Genomic DNA, 13,916 nt, shown 5'->3' on the forward strand with positions numbered 1-13,916 from the left:
GGGGAGGAAGATTATCACAGGCTGAAGTAACCGTGTGTGCAAAGGCCCAGAGGCAAGAGGATTTGTGTGCCACATTGGAGGAACTGAAAATCAGGAATGGCTGCAGAGTAGAGCACTGGGAGAGGAAAAGGGGATGACATTGGGAAGATGAGTAGAGGCCTTCTGGTCATGGAGGCGTTGTAAACCAAATGAAAGAATGCCAAGTACGGTAAGGGACATGATGATGATGATATGTGTTCGGGTTTTAGGAAACCAATCAGGCTACAGCATGGAAAATGGATTAGAGGAGGGGATTAAGAGTGGAGGCCAGTACAGAAGGTCAGGAGTGAAGAGAGCATAGGCGTAAGTGATGGTTACTGGGGATGGGAGTAGACATGAGAGGTGTTTAGGAGGTAGCATTGGAAGGAGATGTGTTGGGTTTGAGGGGAGGAGAAGAGATGGTGTCAGGGTAACAATTAGGTTTGGGAAACTGGGGTGTATTTTGCCACAAGTCTACGAAAAAGAAGACATGAACAGATGAGTAAGATTGCAAGAGATCTGAGGAGGCCAATATATTCATTTTTGGACTTGTGGAGTCTGAGGGGCCTGTGAGACAACAAAGAGGAGGTTTCTATTAAGCAGATGGATACAAGGGTGTGAAGCTTGGAAAAGAATCCGTCTAGAGATAGAGACTTGGGAGTTGTTAAAATATAACTGGCGATCAAAACCATGAGATTAGGGAGAGTGCATGGAAATGTGGGGTGAGAAGAGAAAAACATGCTGAGGAATATGTAAGGGATTACAGAGGAAAAGACTGAGAAAGAGCAGCCACAGAAGTTGGAGAAAGCCAGAGGAGAACATGGCATCATGAAATCCAAGGGAGGAAAATGGTTCCAGAGGAAGGAAACTGTCTCTGTGACAAATGCCACTAAGAGGAAGGGAACTGTCTCTGTGACAAATGCCACTAATGGGTGAAGTAAGAGAAAGAGGGCAGCATAAAGGTCGAGCATGTAGGCTTGGGATTCAGACTGCCTGGGCCTGTGCGGCAGGTCAGGAGAAGTGGCCACCAACTCGGGGCTGCGTCACTAGATGTAGAACTCACAGGCAGCAAGTGACAGCTCCAGAGCTCAGTCTAAATCTGTGGCTTATCTGGAGTTCAACTTGATCACCCTGACGATTATGTGAGGAGTATCCTGGAGTCCCAAGCCTGTGGGGTCTTCCCTTGGGGTCTTCCCACCTGGTCTAGGAGCTGGAGCTGCAGCCTGGATCTCTGTTCACAGAACCTCAGCACATTGAATCAGCAGCTAGAGCAAGGCAAGCTCCTGTACAAGCGGCAACTGGCAGAGTGTCGACATCAGGAGAACCTCATTAAGAACCTGACCAAGCAGTGTGACGCCCTGCGGGCTCAGCATGAGGCTTTCCTGGAGCAGGTGGGTTCTTCCTGTTCCCTGCCCTGCGCTGCTCCTCTCCTGGGGGAGGGCAGCCTCTGATAGGATGCCCAGAGGAGAGGATGGGGCGATTTGTTATGGGATCTCCTAGGGGAGGGGGCAAAGGTAATAGGATGGCTTGAGGAATGGTCCCTTCATGAGGACTCCTAAGAGGAGATGATCCCTCTTGGGAACACCTTGAACAAAGAGGGCATTTCAGGAGCTCACTTCAAGAGTGAATCTCTCCTCATTTAGATGGGCAAGGCATTTCTTGGGCCCCTGAGCCAGCTGAAGGTGACTGACTTTGAGGAGATACGGAGCTATCGAGCACCACCAGAATCTGTGATCCAGGTGACCGACACACTGTGTGACCTGTTCCACCGTGAAAGAGGCTGGGCCAGTGCCAAGCAGCTGTTATGCACTGAGGATTTTTATCAGGTAGGGAATGTGGGACATAATGGATGAGGGGAGCGGAGGCATAAAAGGGAGACTTGACAAGGTAAGAATGCCGGAGTAAGGTTCCGAGCATCTATGTCATCCCCATCCCTTTTAACATAAACTCTGCCAGGAGCTGGTGTTCTTCCCCAAGGAGAAGATGACAGACTCGGAGGTAATAAAGTTAAGCCTAGCTCTGAACGCTCCAGGTATGAGAGATGCAGCCTTGCGGGCAGTAAGCACACCTGCAGCAAGCCTGGCAGCCTGGCTCTGGGCCGTTCTGCACTACAGGCTGGCCCAGCACCGAGTACTGCCCACCGGCCTGCTGCTGCGGCAGGTCGAGGCAACACTGGCTCGGGAGCAGGCCCACCTGGCCCACTACCAGTTCCAGGCGCAGAGGCTCCTAGAGCACAGTTTGGCCCTGACTGAGAAGCTGGAAGATGCCCAGGCTTCCCACAGCCAAGTGGTAGAGAATTTCAGCTTGGCCCAGAGTAGCCAGTATCACAAGTGGCCCATAAAGTCTGCGTTGCTCATGCCCAAGCATTCCTGGACTACAGAGCTCCAGGTAACCAGCCCCTCCCAGATGTCCCCCTAAGTTCATTTCGGCACCACTGCCCGCGCTTCCCTGCTCCTCCCAGTGCCCTCACGGCTTCCCCCTGTCTCATCCTACCTCCTGCCACGCTTTCCTTCATACCCTGCCTGGCTGCCTCTCTGCCAGGCTCTCTGCCTCTGCCCTCCTCCCTGGCCTACACACCCTCTGGTCTTCCCTTCCACACCAGAAGCTGAAGAGGCAGTGCATGACTGTGTTTGGAGATGCCCTCCTGTGTTCAGCTGCCATCACTTACCTGGGTCCCTTCCCACCCCTGCGGCGCCAGGAGCTACTGGCCAAGTGGCTGGCTCTGTGTAGAGGCTTTCAGGAGACCCTGGGCCCAGACGATGTGGCACAGGCCCTGAAGAAGAATCAGAAATCTGTCATCACACCACCAAAAAGGCCCCTGCTCTCCACACGCACTCCCTTTAGCCTTCTGGCCTTACTGAGCTCCGAATCCGAACAGTTCCAGTGGGATGCAGACCTGAAGCCCCAGGCAAAGTCAGCTCGCCTGGCAGGCCTGCTTCTGCGAAGTCACACCCACTGCTACAGTTGCCGTTGGCCTCTGGTGCTTGACCCGAGCAAGCAGGCCCTCATCTGGCTGAACCCGCTGCCTCTGGAACATACTAGATGTTTGTCCCCAGCTCCCACCAAGGGCAGAGGTAAAGCCAGGGGTAATAATCACAATGCTTCTCGGGTGTCTGAACTGCCCAGCCCTGTAACCATAGTGATCTTCCCTTTCATAATGAAGACATTAAATTATTGTGGCCAGGGAGTCCCGCATTTCACCAGCCTATTAAATTACGGCGCATTTACATCTTTTGGCCCATACTGCAATGATTCGGAATCAATGTGACTGACCAGTCCATGACCTTCTGCTTCCCTGGTCTGCTCAGCACTACTGCTCAGCGCTCAGAGCTTTTTAACCCAAATTTGTCCTACGTCAGGAATTCTGGGGAGACACTTCTATTGGTTCTGCTTGGATCAGAGACCCATCTGGGTGGAATGTGAGAAAGAACATTTCCTAGCGGAAGGAAGGGAGAATGTTTATTTCCCAGAGGAAGGGGTTAGGGGTGAGAATAGCAGACATCTTCAATGGAAAGTGTATAATAAAGGGGTCTGTCACATGGGTTCTATAATCAGACTATCTGGGTCAAATGTCTGTCCCTTGCTAGCTATTCACCCAAGGCAAGATACTTAATCCCTCTAAGTCTGTTTAGTTGCCAATAAAATGAGGATCTTAGTTGTACCCATCTCATACAGTGTTGTGAGTAGTAAATACGGTAATTCACATAAAAGAGGTTCACACAGTGCCTAATATAAACTAAGTTCTCCAAAATGTTAGTCATTATTACCTCTAATAGATTGTTGCCACCATCGTTACAGTCCATCCCTCGGCTCCGCACTACTTTACACTGTGCCCATGCGCCGTTACAATGCCCGCTTAGAACTATCGTATCGGTAACTATAAATGAATTCGCCCCCTAAGAGACACCCTGTTGAATACAATTCTGAGTCCAGGAACTCTGAATGGTGTCCATTGCTCTTGATTAGATCTTGATGTGGTTCTCTGTGCTTCTGTAACCTGTGGTAGATTACATGCCATCTCACTGCACCAATGCACTTGATACGCAAAGTGAAGCAAAATGGAATCAAGATAAATACGATAAACTTCCTGCTTAGAAACTGGGAAAGGGTAAGAAACACTTGTTTCTTGTCTCTAGCATGTACTTACTGTATGTCAGATAGACAGTAAGGCAAATGATTAGCATTATTCACTGGCTATGGAATTCTTGGACAGCTAGTTCAGCCACCCTGGGTTCTGATAAATAGTATAATTTTCTTTGCCCATTGCTCCCAGGGCTATCTACAACAGGAAAGTTGGGCAAGAGTCTCTTGTTTGTAGCTGTTCTGCCTTAAATGTTTATTTCCCATTGTAATCTGCAAGAGGGTTTAGGATTTGCCTTAAAATTAAGCAGAGACAGATTACTTGTTACCAGACAGGGGATTTTCTGCTTCACCCCATTAAATCTCTCATCTTTTCCCTGCAGACTTCATTTGTAAGGACTCGTTAGCTATTAACCAGTGCCAGAATTCTTGGTACATTCTCCTTCTTGAATTTAAACCATGCCTTCTGGCTTCTGTCTCTTACCATTGGTTCTGGTATCTCCACCAGTTCCACTAAGCCTTGGTGTGACTGTCATCCATCTAAATCTCAGCCTTCATCTCAGAGCTGTAAGTAAGAAAATAGTCTGAGTAGTGAGCTGAGGCTGATTGGCCATGGACTGTAGCCCCTATTACTTTGGGCTGTATCCAAATCAAAGGTGGAGAGGGAGACTATTATCTTTGTCAAGCAGGAAGTGTATAGAGAGAAGTGCTTGGAATGGACCTGGAGAATCAGGTTTTCCTAAGTAGCCCATAATTTCTTACTCTATGCAACATGAAGTAGAGAATCATTTTTTACAAATCAGCAAGGGGCATGACTATCTTATCATTTATGGTCTGAAATTGCTTGATATGAGCAGAAAGGAATTTCCTTAAAGTTTCTCTCATCTAAGCAGAGAAGTAGCCAGCCCACTCCAATATCTTCTAAATCCACTAAAGTTCAGTGAGCACATGGTCTAAGTCCCATGAGATAAGCCTGCTTCTTACCTACCATATAGAAAGAAAAACTCTCATTGCTCCTCCAACCTCCATCTTGCTGTATCAGGTAGGAATGTTATCACTACCTGTAATAAAACCCAGCTTACCATGGTTTATACAAATAGGGATTTCCTTATCTCACATTATAAAAAGTATTGAGATAAGTACAGGGCTTCAGTGTTGCCTCCAAGCACCCAGATTCTTCCATCTCTTGCTCTACGATCTTTAGCATGTTGGCTTATCACATTATAGAGGGTTGAATGGTGGACCCCCCAAGAGATATGAATGGAACCCCTGGACCCTATGAATGTGAGCTTATTTGGAAAAAAGAGTTTTTGCAGATATAATTAAGGACCTTGAATTGAGATCACCCTAGATTGAGTTGGCCATAAATGTAATAAGTGTCCTTATAAGAGAGAGAAGAGAAGGCATAGGTACACAGAGGGAAGGCCATGTGAGGATGGAGACAGATAGTGGAGTTACGTAGTCACAAGCCGAGGAACTCTTGACACCGCCAGAAGCTGGAGGAAGCAAGGAAGGAGTCTCCCTTAAAACCTTCAGAGGAAACGCAGTCTTGCCGATGCCTTGATTTTGGACTTCTGGCCCCCAGAACTATGAGAGAATAAGTTTCTGTGGTTTTAAGCCACTGTATTTGTGGTAATTTCTTATCGAATTGGCCACTATCCCTCCAAGCTTCATGTCAGAATTGCTGAAAACCGTTTCTGTCCCTTTTGTCGGGAAAACAAGAAGTCTTCCAGAAGTCTGAACAGTCAAATGTGGAGGCAGAATGTTGGCTCCCATGACCTCTGTCCTCCAGTGCAAACTCCTATAATTGTGTTCTGTTATGTGGCAAGAGAGACTTTGAAGATGTAATTAAGGTGACTAATCAATTGATCTTAAGATAGAGATATTATCCTGGATTATCTGGGTAAGCCCCATGTAGTCACCTGTGCCCTTCAAAGAATAAAGGAGGAAAGAAGAGAAAGTCCAAAAAATTTGAAACCATTGCTGGCTTGAAGGTGGAGTGGGCTACAGGGAAAGAGTGGGAAGGAAACCATAAGCCTGGAAGAGGCCCCAAGTCCCAGATGAGAACTCCAGTTAATGGCTTGATTTTAGCCCAGTGTAACCCTGAGCACAGCATCCAGCCACGTTGTGCTGGGCTTCTCTAACTTACAGAACTAAGATAATAAACAGGTGTTGTTTTCTGTGTGTTTGTTTTTTTTAGAGAAAGAGAGAGAAATATCGATGTGAGATAGAAATATCAATTGGTTGCCTCCTGTATGCACTCCAACCAGGGATCAAACCCAAAACCCAGGCAAGTACCCTGACTGGAAATTGAACCCACAACCTTTCTGTGCACAGGATGACGCTCCAACCAACTGAGCCACACCGGCCAGGGCACAGGTTTTGTTTTAAGCTGCTAAGTTTGGGGTAATTTGTTAAGCAATAGGAAATGAATGTACCAAACTGTAGACCCGGCAACCTCCACTTGCTCACTTGTTAAATGCTTAATACTTATAAAAATTCTTAAATTCTTTAATACTTAAAAAATAATAAGTATTTCTCTTTTCCGGCTCCTGTGGTAGATGAGGCAAAGGAGAAGGGGTTGGGATGCCTGTTGGTCAGCCAAACGTCTCTGGCCACCACATTGCGCAGGACTTGGCTAATTCCAGCGTTGGTGGCCTTTCACTTACAAGCTCTGATTTCTGTATCAGTGATGACTCTTTTAGTTGTTAGTGACAGATTAGCTTCAGCAAAAAGGGTCATGCACTGACTCTTCTACACAGAGAGAGGCGGAAATGGAGCTGTTTCCCGCTCACCAGAAGCCCTCCCTGGGATTTTAGAGTAACAATGACGACAGTTAACATTTATTGACTGCTTACGAGGTCAGTAAGCAGCTGAGTGCTTTCTATGTGTGATTTCATGTCCTCTTCACAGTAACCCTCTGAGGGTCTCCCTGATACCAACCCCATTTTGCAGATAAGGAAACTGAGTCACAAAGAGCTTAAGTGACTCCCCTCATGAAATGGAGCCCTTGGGTGAGTGGTGCCCCGAGCAGGCTAATTCCTCCTCTGAGAAGGGCTCCCCTGCATCTTTCTGCACAGGGGAGGGCGACGGGAGAAACCAAGAAAAAGAGTATGGAGAGGAGGGCACGGAAGAGGAAGACAAGAGAAAAGAGCAGAAGGCAGAGGAAAGTGGAAAGGAGGAGGCGGGCACGGGGGAGAAGCAAGCGCCGGAGAGCCCGGAGGACGGGCCCGAGGGGCGGGGGGCACGGCCAGCCTCCGAGGACCGGCCTCCGCCCGCTCCCTGCCTCCGCGTGCTCTCGGGCTCTGACCCAGACCTGGGCCCTCAGCTCCTGGAGGCGGCTGCCTGTGGTGAGAGTTGGTTCCCCCACCGTGTCCCTCTTCTGCCCCCCCCCCCCGTCGCCCCTAGGCCTCTCATACCCCACTCTGATCTCAGCAGCCACCTTCCTCCTGGGCACTGACTCTGTGGGACAGCCTTGGGGCAGCCCTGCTGTCAGCCGGAGGGGAGCTCTTCAGCGGCAGAGTTTGCCCATGGGGGGCCTACCTGCTGGCATGGTGGGCAGGGTGCCCTTGCTTCCCCCTCACAGGCCTGCCCGTGCTGCTGACCCACATGGAGCTGGGCCTAGGGTGCCAAGAACTGCAGTGGCTGCTGCAGCGGGGGCAGCTGAGCCCAGCCCAGGTGCAGCCTGGCTTCTGTCTCTATCTGAGCACTACCCTCCCCCTCCGTGCCTTGGAAAAAGGTGAGGCCCGGTGGGTAAGTGGCCAGCATAGCTTTGTGGACACACTGGGCCCCTAGCTTCACTCAGTCCGGCCCAGAGCAGGCTCAGGCCTAGAGCAGGGAACCATGCTCCCTGTGAACCCCACCCTCTGGCTCTGTCAAGGGGAAGGGGTTAAGGGTCTCCCACATGATCCCAAGCGCTAGGTTGTGAACTGCTGAAGGGGCTGAATGTGCTGGATCTGGGCCTGAACATGGACATCCTAGAAGAACAGATGCTGCATGAAATCTTGTGCGTGGAGCGTCCCGAGCTGAAGAACCGCTGGCAGGACCTCAAGATGGGAGCCCTGGATACCTTCAAAGCTGTGGAAGCTGCTGAGGTGCTCAGGGGACTGCTGGATGGGTTGGGATAAGCTCTGGAGGGGCCCAGGTGTGGGGATGGAGAGGCGTGGAGCTGATAGGGGACTGTGTGGGAAAGGGGCAAATCCATGCAACAATGACTGTACGCAGGAGCGGCTCTTGCTGATGCTGCTGTTCCAGAACACAAACAGTAAGGATCTAGTCAAGTTTCTGCGGGACATGGTAAGGACCCAAGCAGAGCTATGTCAGCTGCATGTCTACTACGAGGAGCTAGAAGACCTGAGGCTGCAGGAGGTGGAAATGTGGGTACCCTATCGGCGTGTGGTCCAGCATGCAATCACCATTATCAAGGCCCTTATCCCACTGCACGACCTGCTCCCACCTTTCCGTATGAGCCCAGAGAACTGTCTGGCAGCCACCAGGAGGGCTCTGAGCAGCATGAAGCAGTGTGAGGGCCATCGGGGACAGGACTTGCCCAGCCACCTGCTACAGCTGAGAACACAGCTAACCCAGCAGCTGCTTGGCAACACCGTGGCTGAGCTGGGCCTGACCCATATGCCCTTGGTAGGTGCCTTGGGTGCTTTGGCTCTGCTGCAAGTGGCAAGGAAGGCATCACATCTGGAGGGGCTGGCGCTTTGGCCTGGACTGGCAGCCTCTCCCAACATAGGCTATAGCAAGCCAGTCCCAGATGTGGCTCGACCAGCCTGGCTAGGGCTGAGAGCCTGGCAAGAATGTGGAATGTTAGAGCTGCTGCCCCCATTTGCGGGGCTGCGTTTATCCCTGGAAGGTCACTCCAGTGTTTGGCAGGCTTACCTGTCATTGTCATCCACAGTGCTGGGGCCTGCACCTGGACCTGGGCCTGATCCACTCAGCCTCCTCCAGAAGCTGATCCTGTGGCGTGTGCTGAGACCTGAGTGTCTTGCAGGTGCCCTGGCAGATCTCACCACCAGCCTCCTGGGCCGGCCCCTGGATGAAAACCTGAGTGCTTCCACTATACCCTTTGAACACAGTGAGGCTACTCAGCCCCTGCTGATCTTGTTGCCACCACCCGGTCACCCCACAGCCATCTTGCATCCCCTGACTGCCATCCAGAAACTGGCTGCCCAGCACGAGCAGGTTTGAGCCAAGCCTCTTGGCCACTGAGCAGCCAGGCTCTTAATGGGTTAGGATGGGGTGGGGGTGGTACCTCCCAACATTCTCATGGATCTTTCTGGATTACTCAGAGATTTTGGGGGTCATTGTGGCTTTACTCTGGGTCCCTTCCATCACATTAGGACCACTTCAAGTTATTCTGACATCTCTGTGTGGTCCCCAGGGGCAGAAGCATCTGGAGGTGATAGCCCTGGGCTCTGAGGCCTGGGACCCAGTCTCCGTTGTGGTCAGTACTCTCCGTCAGGCTATGCACAAAGGGCACTGGCTGGTGCTGGAGAACTGTCACCTGATGCCTCACTGGCCAAAAGAGCTGCTACAGCCCTTGCTGGGACTGCTGGATGGAGCCAAGGGTGGGTTTGCTGCCAAGAGACTTCCTAGAAAACTCTCCTTCACTTGGGCCTGAGCTGGAACTCTCAGGTCTCATAGCCAATCCCTAGCTTCAAGCCTGTCCCCTCTATCTATCTAACTCCTGACCCTTAGCCTCAAGTCAGATCTCTAGGCTTGTGCCTGACCCTCTCTAACCAGTGATTAATCTCAGTCCCATGTCTGACCCCTAGTGGTCTCGGACCTCGAGTTAGAACGGCTTTTAGCCGAACCTGCAAGCAGGAATGTGGTCCACAGAGACTTCCGCCTTTGGCTTCTTGTGTCTGCAGAGGCTATTTCTTCCTTACCAGGTGAAGAACTGCCCCGGTCCCCCCCAGGCTGGGAGGGGGGAAGGCAATTGCACTGTGGGAGGGGGGAAGGCAATTGCACTGTACGAACTCAGCACTCTCCTTCCTCCCCAGCTGTGCTGACTCAGCACTGCATGCCTGTGTTCTGGGAGCAGTCCCTGGAGCTGGGCCACATCTTGATCAACAATGTGGAGTTAGCCCAGCAAGGACTTTCTGGGCAGCCCCTTACCAGGACGCTCCCTCTGCTCTTCCTACATGGCCTCCTGCTACACCGGCAGCTCTATGGAATGAAGCTGCAGGCACACAGGGGACACTGGTGAGGGCCCCACCCATCCTGCTCAGTCAGTCGGTCACACAGCAAACACTGAGTGTTTTCCACAGGCTGGGTTCACCTCTGGGGAGCACCAAAGTGTGAGGGCAGGGGGAAGCCAAGGAAAGCTTCTCCAAGGACTTTGGGATCTTGCTTTGACTTGAGTCTTCAGGTGGAGATGGGGCCTTTCTGAGCAGAGGGAATTAAGCTTAGCAGGGGTGAGAAGATGGCAGTGTGCCTGAGATGGACGTGCTGAGGGTTGAGTGGGAGAGGTGAGGCTTGTGGTAAAGGGCCTTTAAGACCATGGCAAGGGGACTGACTTTATCCTGTTTTAAGTAGGAGAAGAAATATGACCCTATTTGTCTGTTGGAAAGATCACTCTGCCTTCAGTGTGGAGAATGGACCAGATAGGGCTGGGCTGGAGGCAAGTAGAACAGTTTTAGGAGGCTCTGGAAGTCTCAAGGGAAGAGAGATCATGGTGGTAGGGGCTAGGGTAGTCACAGCAGGAATGGAGAGTAACTAAGGGGTGAGGAAAGAAGGAGTCAAGGGTGGCTCCCAGATTTCTGCTGTGAACAATTGGGTGGCCGGTGTGGAGGGATATGGTGATTTCTATTGAAAGCAAGTTGTATTTGAGGTGCCAAGTGACAATGACTAGTGAACCATGAGTCTGGAGCTCAGAAGAGAGGTTTGGGCTCGAGAGAAAGATGTCAGAGTCCTCAACATATAGATGGTTTTGAAACCCTACTTCTTGTTCTCCTCCCCCAGGAATCAAGTGACTCTGACCCAGGTCCTTCAGATGCAAGACCAACTGTGGGCCAGCCTTAGCAATCCCCATGCTGCCATGCAGGAACTGGCCGGTGAGACCCTTCCTGTCCCCCATGCAGTCATCTGCCCCCAGGAGAGCCTGGACAAGGGTGGAGGTGGGAGTACTGAGCCAGGGACATCATTTACAACTTTGGTTTGGGAAGTGGTAGAAACTGGAGGGGCTGGAACTGAGGGCCTCTGCCTTCAACTTCAGCTTCAGTTTTCTATGGGGGTCCTCTGGGAGACAGCAAGGACAGGGAGGCCCTGATTAGCCTCATACATACCTGCTTGAGCCCCAGCAGGGGGAGTTGCGACCACCCCCACACGCCCCAGGATCTGCTGGCCATGCTGATGCCCAGCCCAGGTAAGCTCCAGTCAGGTATCTGCGTTGGGGGGGGGGGGGAGCAGTGCAGTGTTACCCTCCTGGGAAGGTGACTGGTGGCGACAAAGGGGTAGCAGGGGCAATAGTCACGTAGTTATCAGGTGATGGCTTAAAGTGTCAGAGGAAGGCCTACCCCCTGGGTCTGGGGCGGGGAGAGTCCACCTTGTCTCTCGCTCCTCACCTCCACCTCCAAGAGCTGGGCGAACTGGATGCTGCGGCAGAATGCAAGGCCCAGATGCACCTGCTGCCCGCACCGCCTGAACCCGCGACCTGTGGACTGGCTGCTGGCCCCCAAGCCTGGCTGTTGCGACGCCAGAGCCGCGCTCTCCTGAGCGCCCTGCGACGGAGTTCACCCGCTTGGGTGCCTGCGCCCCCGGATGGCTCCCGGCGCACGGAGAGGCGGCTGCGGCAGCGCCTGGGGCTAGCCGCGCGGAGGCTGGAGTCCTTGCAGGCCCTGTTGGCTGAGACCACGCGCCAAGGCGGGTCTGGCGCCGGGGGGACGGTGAAGGGGCGAAAGGACCAGCGGACCGTGGAGGGCTTCCTGCAGCTGGAGGTGCTGGAGCTGAGCCAGCTGGTGAGCGCGCTGCAGCGGGACCTCGGCTGCCTGGGGCAGCGGCTGAGGGGCGCGCCCCCGTGCGCCGCCCTGCGCTGTGCGGCCGTGGCCCACGCGCTCTGGGCCGGCCGCCTGCCTCCGCCTTGGAGGCGCCACGCGCCTGCCGGGCCGCAGCCGCCCTGGCACTGGCTGCGGCAGCTGTCACGCCGTGGGCAGCTGTTAGTTCGTTACCTGGGCGTGTGCACTGAAGCACCAAAGCGCACCTTTCACCTGTCGGCCTTTCGCCACCCTCGGCGCCTGCTGCTCTCACTGCGCTGGGAGGCCGCCTTTGCTATGGGAGCCCTGGACCGGGCTGCCCCCAGCCCCAATGTGCCTGGTGGCCAAGGCTCCAGCTCCAGTCATTTTCCCCATAAACGTCGGGTGCTGAACAGCAACCCTCTGCACCTCCAGGTATCCCCCAGCAGCCCCTTCATTTCCAATTCCACCCCCTCAACCTCCCTGATTACCCTTTGCAGCTAACCCACCTTGCCTCTTGGGGATCCTGCCCCCCAGCAGCCCCATCTGCTTCTCTGATCCCACTCTAGAAGACCCCTTAGCTTCCTAGCCCCTCCTAACTAGCTTCTGGCTCCCCCAGGTGGTGAACAGCCCGAAGCCCGCCGTTCCAGAGATGGGCCTGCTGCTGGTTGGGCTACAGCTCTGGAATGCCCAGTGGGATCCGCTAGCAGGGGCCTTGCAGGACGGCCCCTCCAGCCAGCCCAGCCTTCTGCCTCCAGTCAGCGTCAGCGTTCAGGCCAGGGGCACCAATGACCTGCCACCCCCTGCAGGCCTGCCTGTATATTCCTGTCCTGTGTACTTGGAAGGGTCCCCGGGCACTGCTAGGCTGCACAGCAGGAATATCCTGGTGCATCTGCCCCTGCCCACCAAGCTCAGCCCCACCATCTGTGTTCAACGGAGAGTCCATGTGTGTAGCCCACCCCTGACCTGAGCCTTAAACCAAAATAAAGGTGGAGTGATCCAATGAAAGAGTTCTGAGATTTATAAGGAGTGTACATGCGTACGCACTGAGAGTGTGACCCACTGAGGGAAAAGCAGTGTGCACAACTGAGGAGAGAAGAGGTGTGTTCACAGGGAAGGTAGAAGAGCATGTGTGTCTGGCAACAGGGAGAGGGGAATGTGGGGACACTATGAAGAAAGGGGCCTGGTATTGGTCATAGGCAGATCTGGGGATGGCTAGGACGCAGGATCCCAAATCCTTGCCCAGCTCTCTACTGTGGTCTCAGCATTTGTGTTAAATCCACAAGGGGTATTGTTAAAATATATATATCTTTATTGATTTCAGAGAGAAGGGAAAGAGATAGAAACATCAATGATAAGAGAGTTCTCATTGATCAGCTGCCTCTTGCATGCCCTCCACTGGGGATGGAGCCCACAACCTGGGCATGTGCCCCGACCAGGAATTGAACCTTGATCTCCTGGACCATAGGCTGATGCTCAACCACTTAGCCACACCAGCTGGGCACACAAGGATAACATTAGAACTCAAAATTATTTCTTAAGGGATTTACTGGTATTATTGGTATTGCTGCCCTAATCCTGCCCTACCAGTCATCCCTTCCTCTACAGTGGATAATCTGAGTGAGCCATCTACACACACACAAAAACAAGCAAAATAAGATACAAGGTCCTATGTTCGCTGAACAATTATTTGTTGAGTGCTTCTTTGAAGCAGGTACTCTGCCAGGCACTAATAAGGTTGTTCTAATAGAGTGAGACAGACAATAAAAGACCAACATATAAATAAGTTAAATTTGATGATTTTTAAGTGCCAGAAAGAAAATAAAGTAGACTGATATGTTAGAGGGTGACTAGAAG

The 13,916-nt window shown here is 52.4% G+C and overlaps 1 protein-coding gene across 1 annotated transcript in view; it reads left to right on the forward strand.

Annotated features, from left to right (window-relative positions):
- The window catches only part of DNHD1 (dynein heavy chain domain 1), a 57,196-nt gene extending 44,167 nt beyond the window's left edge, over positions 1 to 13,029 (forward strand). Inside the window, exons 27-41 of the mRNA XM_087821708.1 lie at positions 1,260 to 1,409; positions 1,662 to 1,844; positions 1,975 to 2,406; positions 2,621 to 3,138; positions 7,195 to 7,448; positions 7,685 to 7,837; positions 8,014 to 8,192; positions 8,323 to 9,288; positions 9,488 to 9,674; positions 9,882 to 9,998; positions 10,110 to 10,311; positions 11,071 to 11,162; positions 11,324 to 11,473; positions 11,686 to 12,494; positions 12,679 to 13,029. Coding sequence (XP_087677834.1) covers positions 1,260 to 1,409; positions 1,662 to 1,844; positions 1,975 to 2,406; positions 2,621 to 3,138; positions 7,195 to 7,448; positions 7,685 to 7,837; positions 8,014 to 8,192; positions 8,323 to 9,288; positions 9,488 to 9,674; positions 9,882 to 9,998; positions 10,110 to 10,311; positions 11,071 to 11,162; positions 11,324 to 11,473; positions 11,686 to 12,494; positions 12,679 to 13,029 — 4,743 coding nt within the window. The remainder of the gene's footprint in view (positions 1 to 1,259; positions 1,410 to 1,661; positions 1,845 to 1,974; positions 2,407 to 2,620; positions 3,139 to 7,194; positions 7,449 to 7,684; positions 7,838 to 8,013; positions 8,193 to 8,322; positions 9,289 to 9,487; positions 9,675 to 9,881; positions 9,999 to 10,109; positions 10,312 to 11,070; positions 11,163 to 11,323; positions 11,474 to 11,685; positions 12,495 to 12,678) is intronic.
- Positions 13,030 to 13,916: the final 887 nt, after the last annotated feature.

Source organism: Miniopterus natalensis, chromosome 11, assembly GCF_054644295.1.
Source record: "Miniopterus natalensis isolate mMinNat1 chromosome 11, mMinNat1.hap1, whole genome shotgun sequence".
Classification (NCBI taxonomy): Eukaryota; Metazoa; Chordata; class Mammalia; order Chiroptera; family Miniopteridae; genus Miniopterus; species Miniopterus natalensis.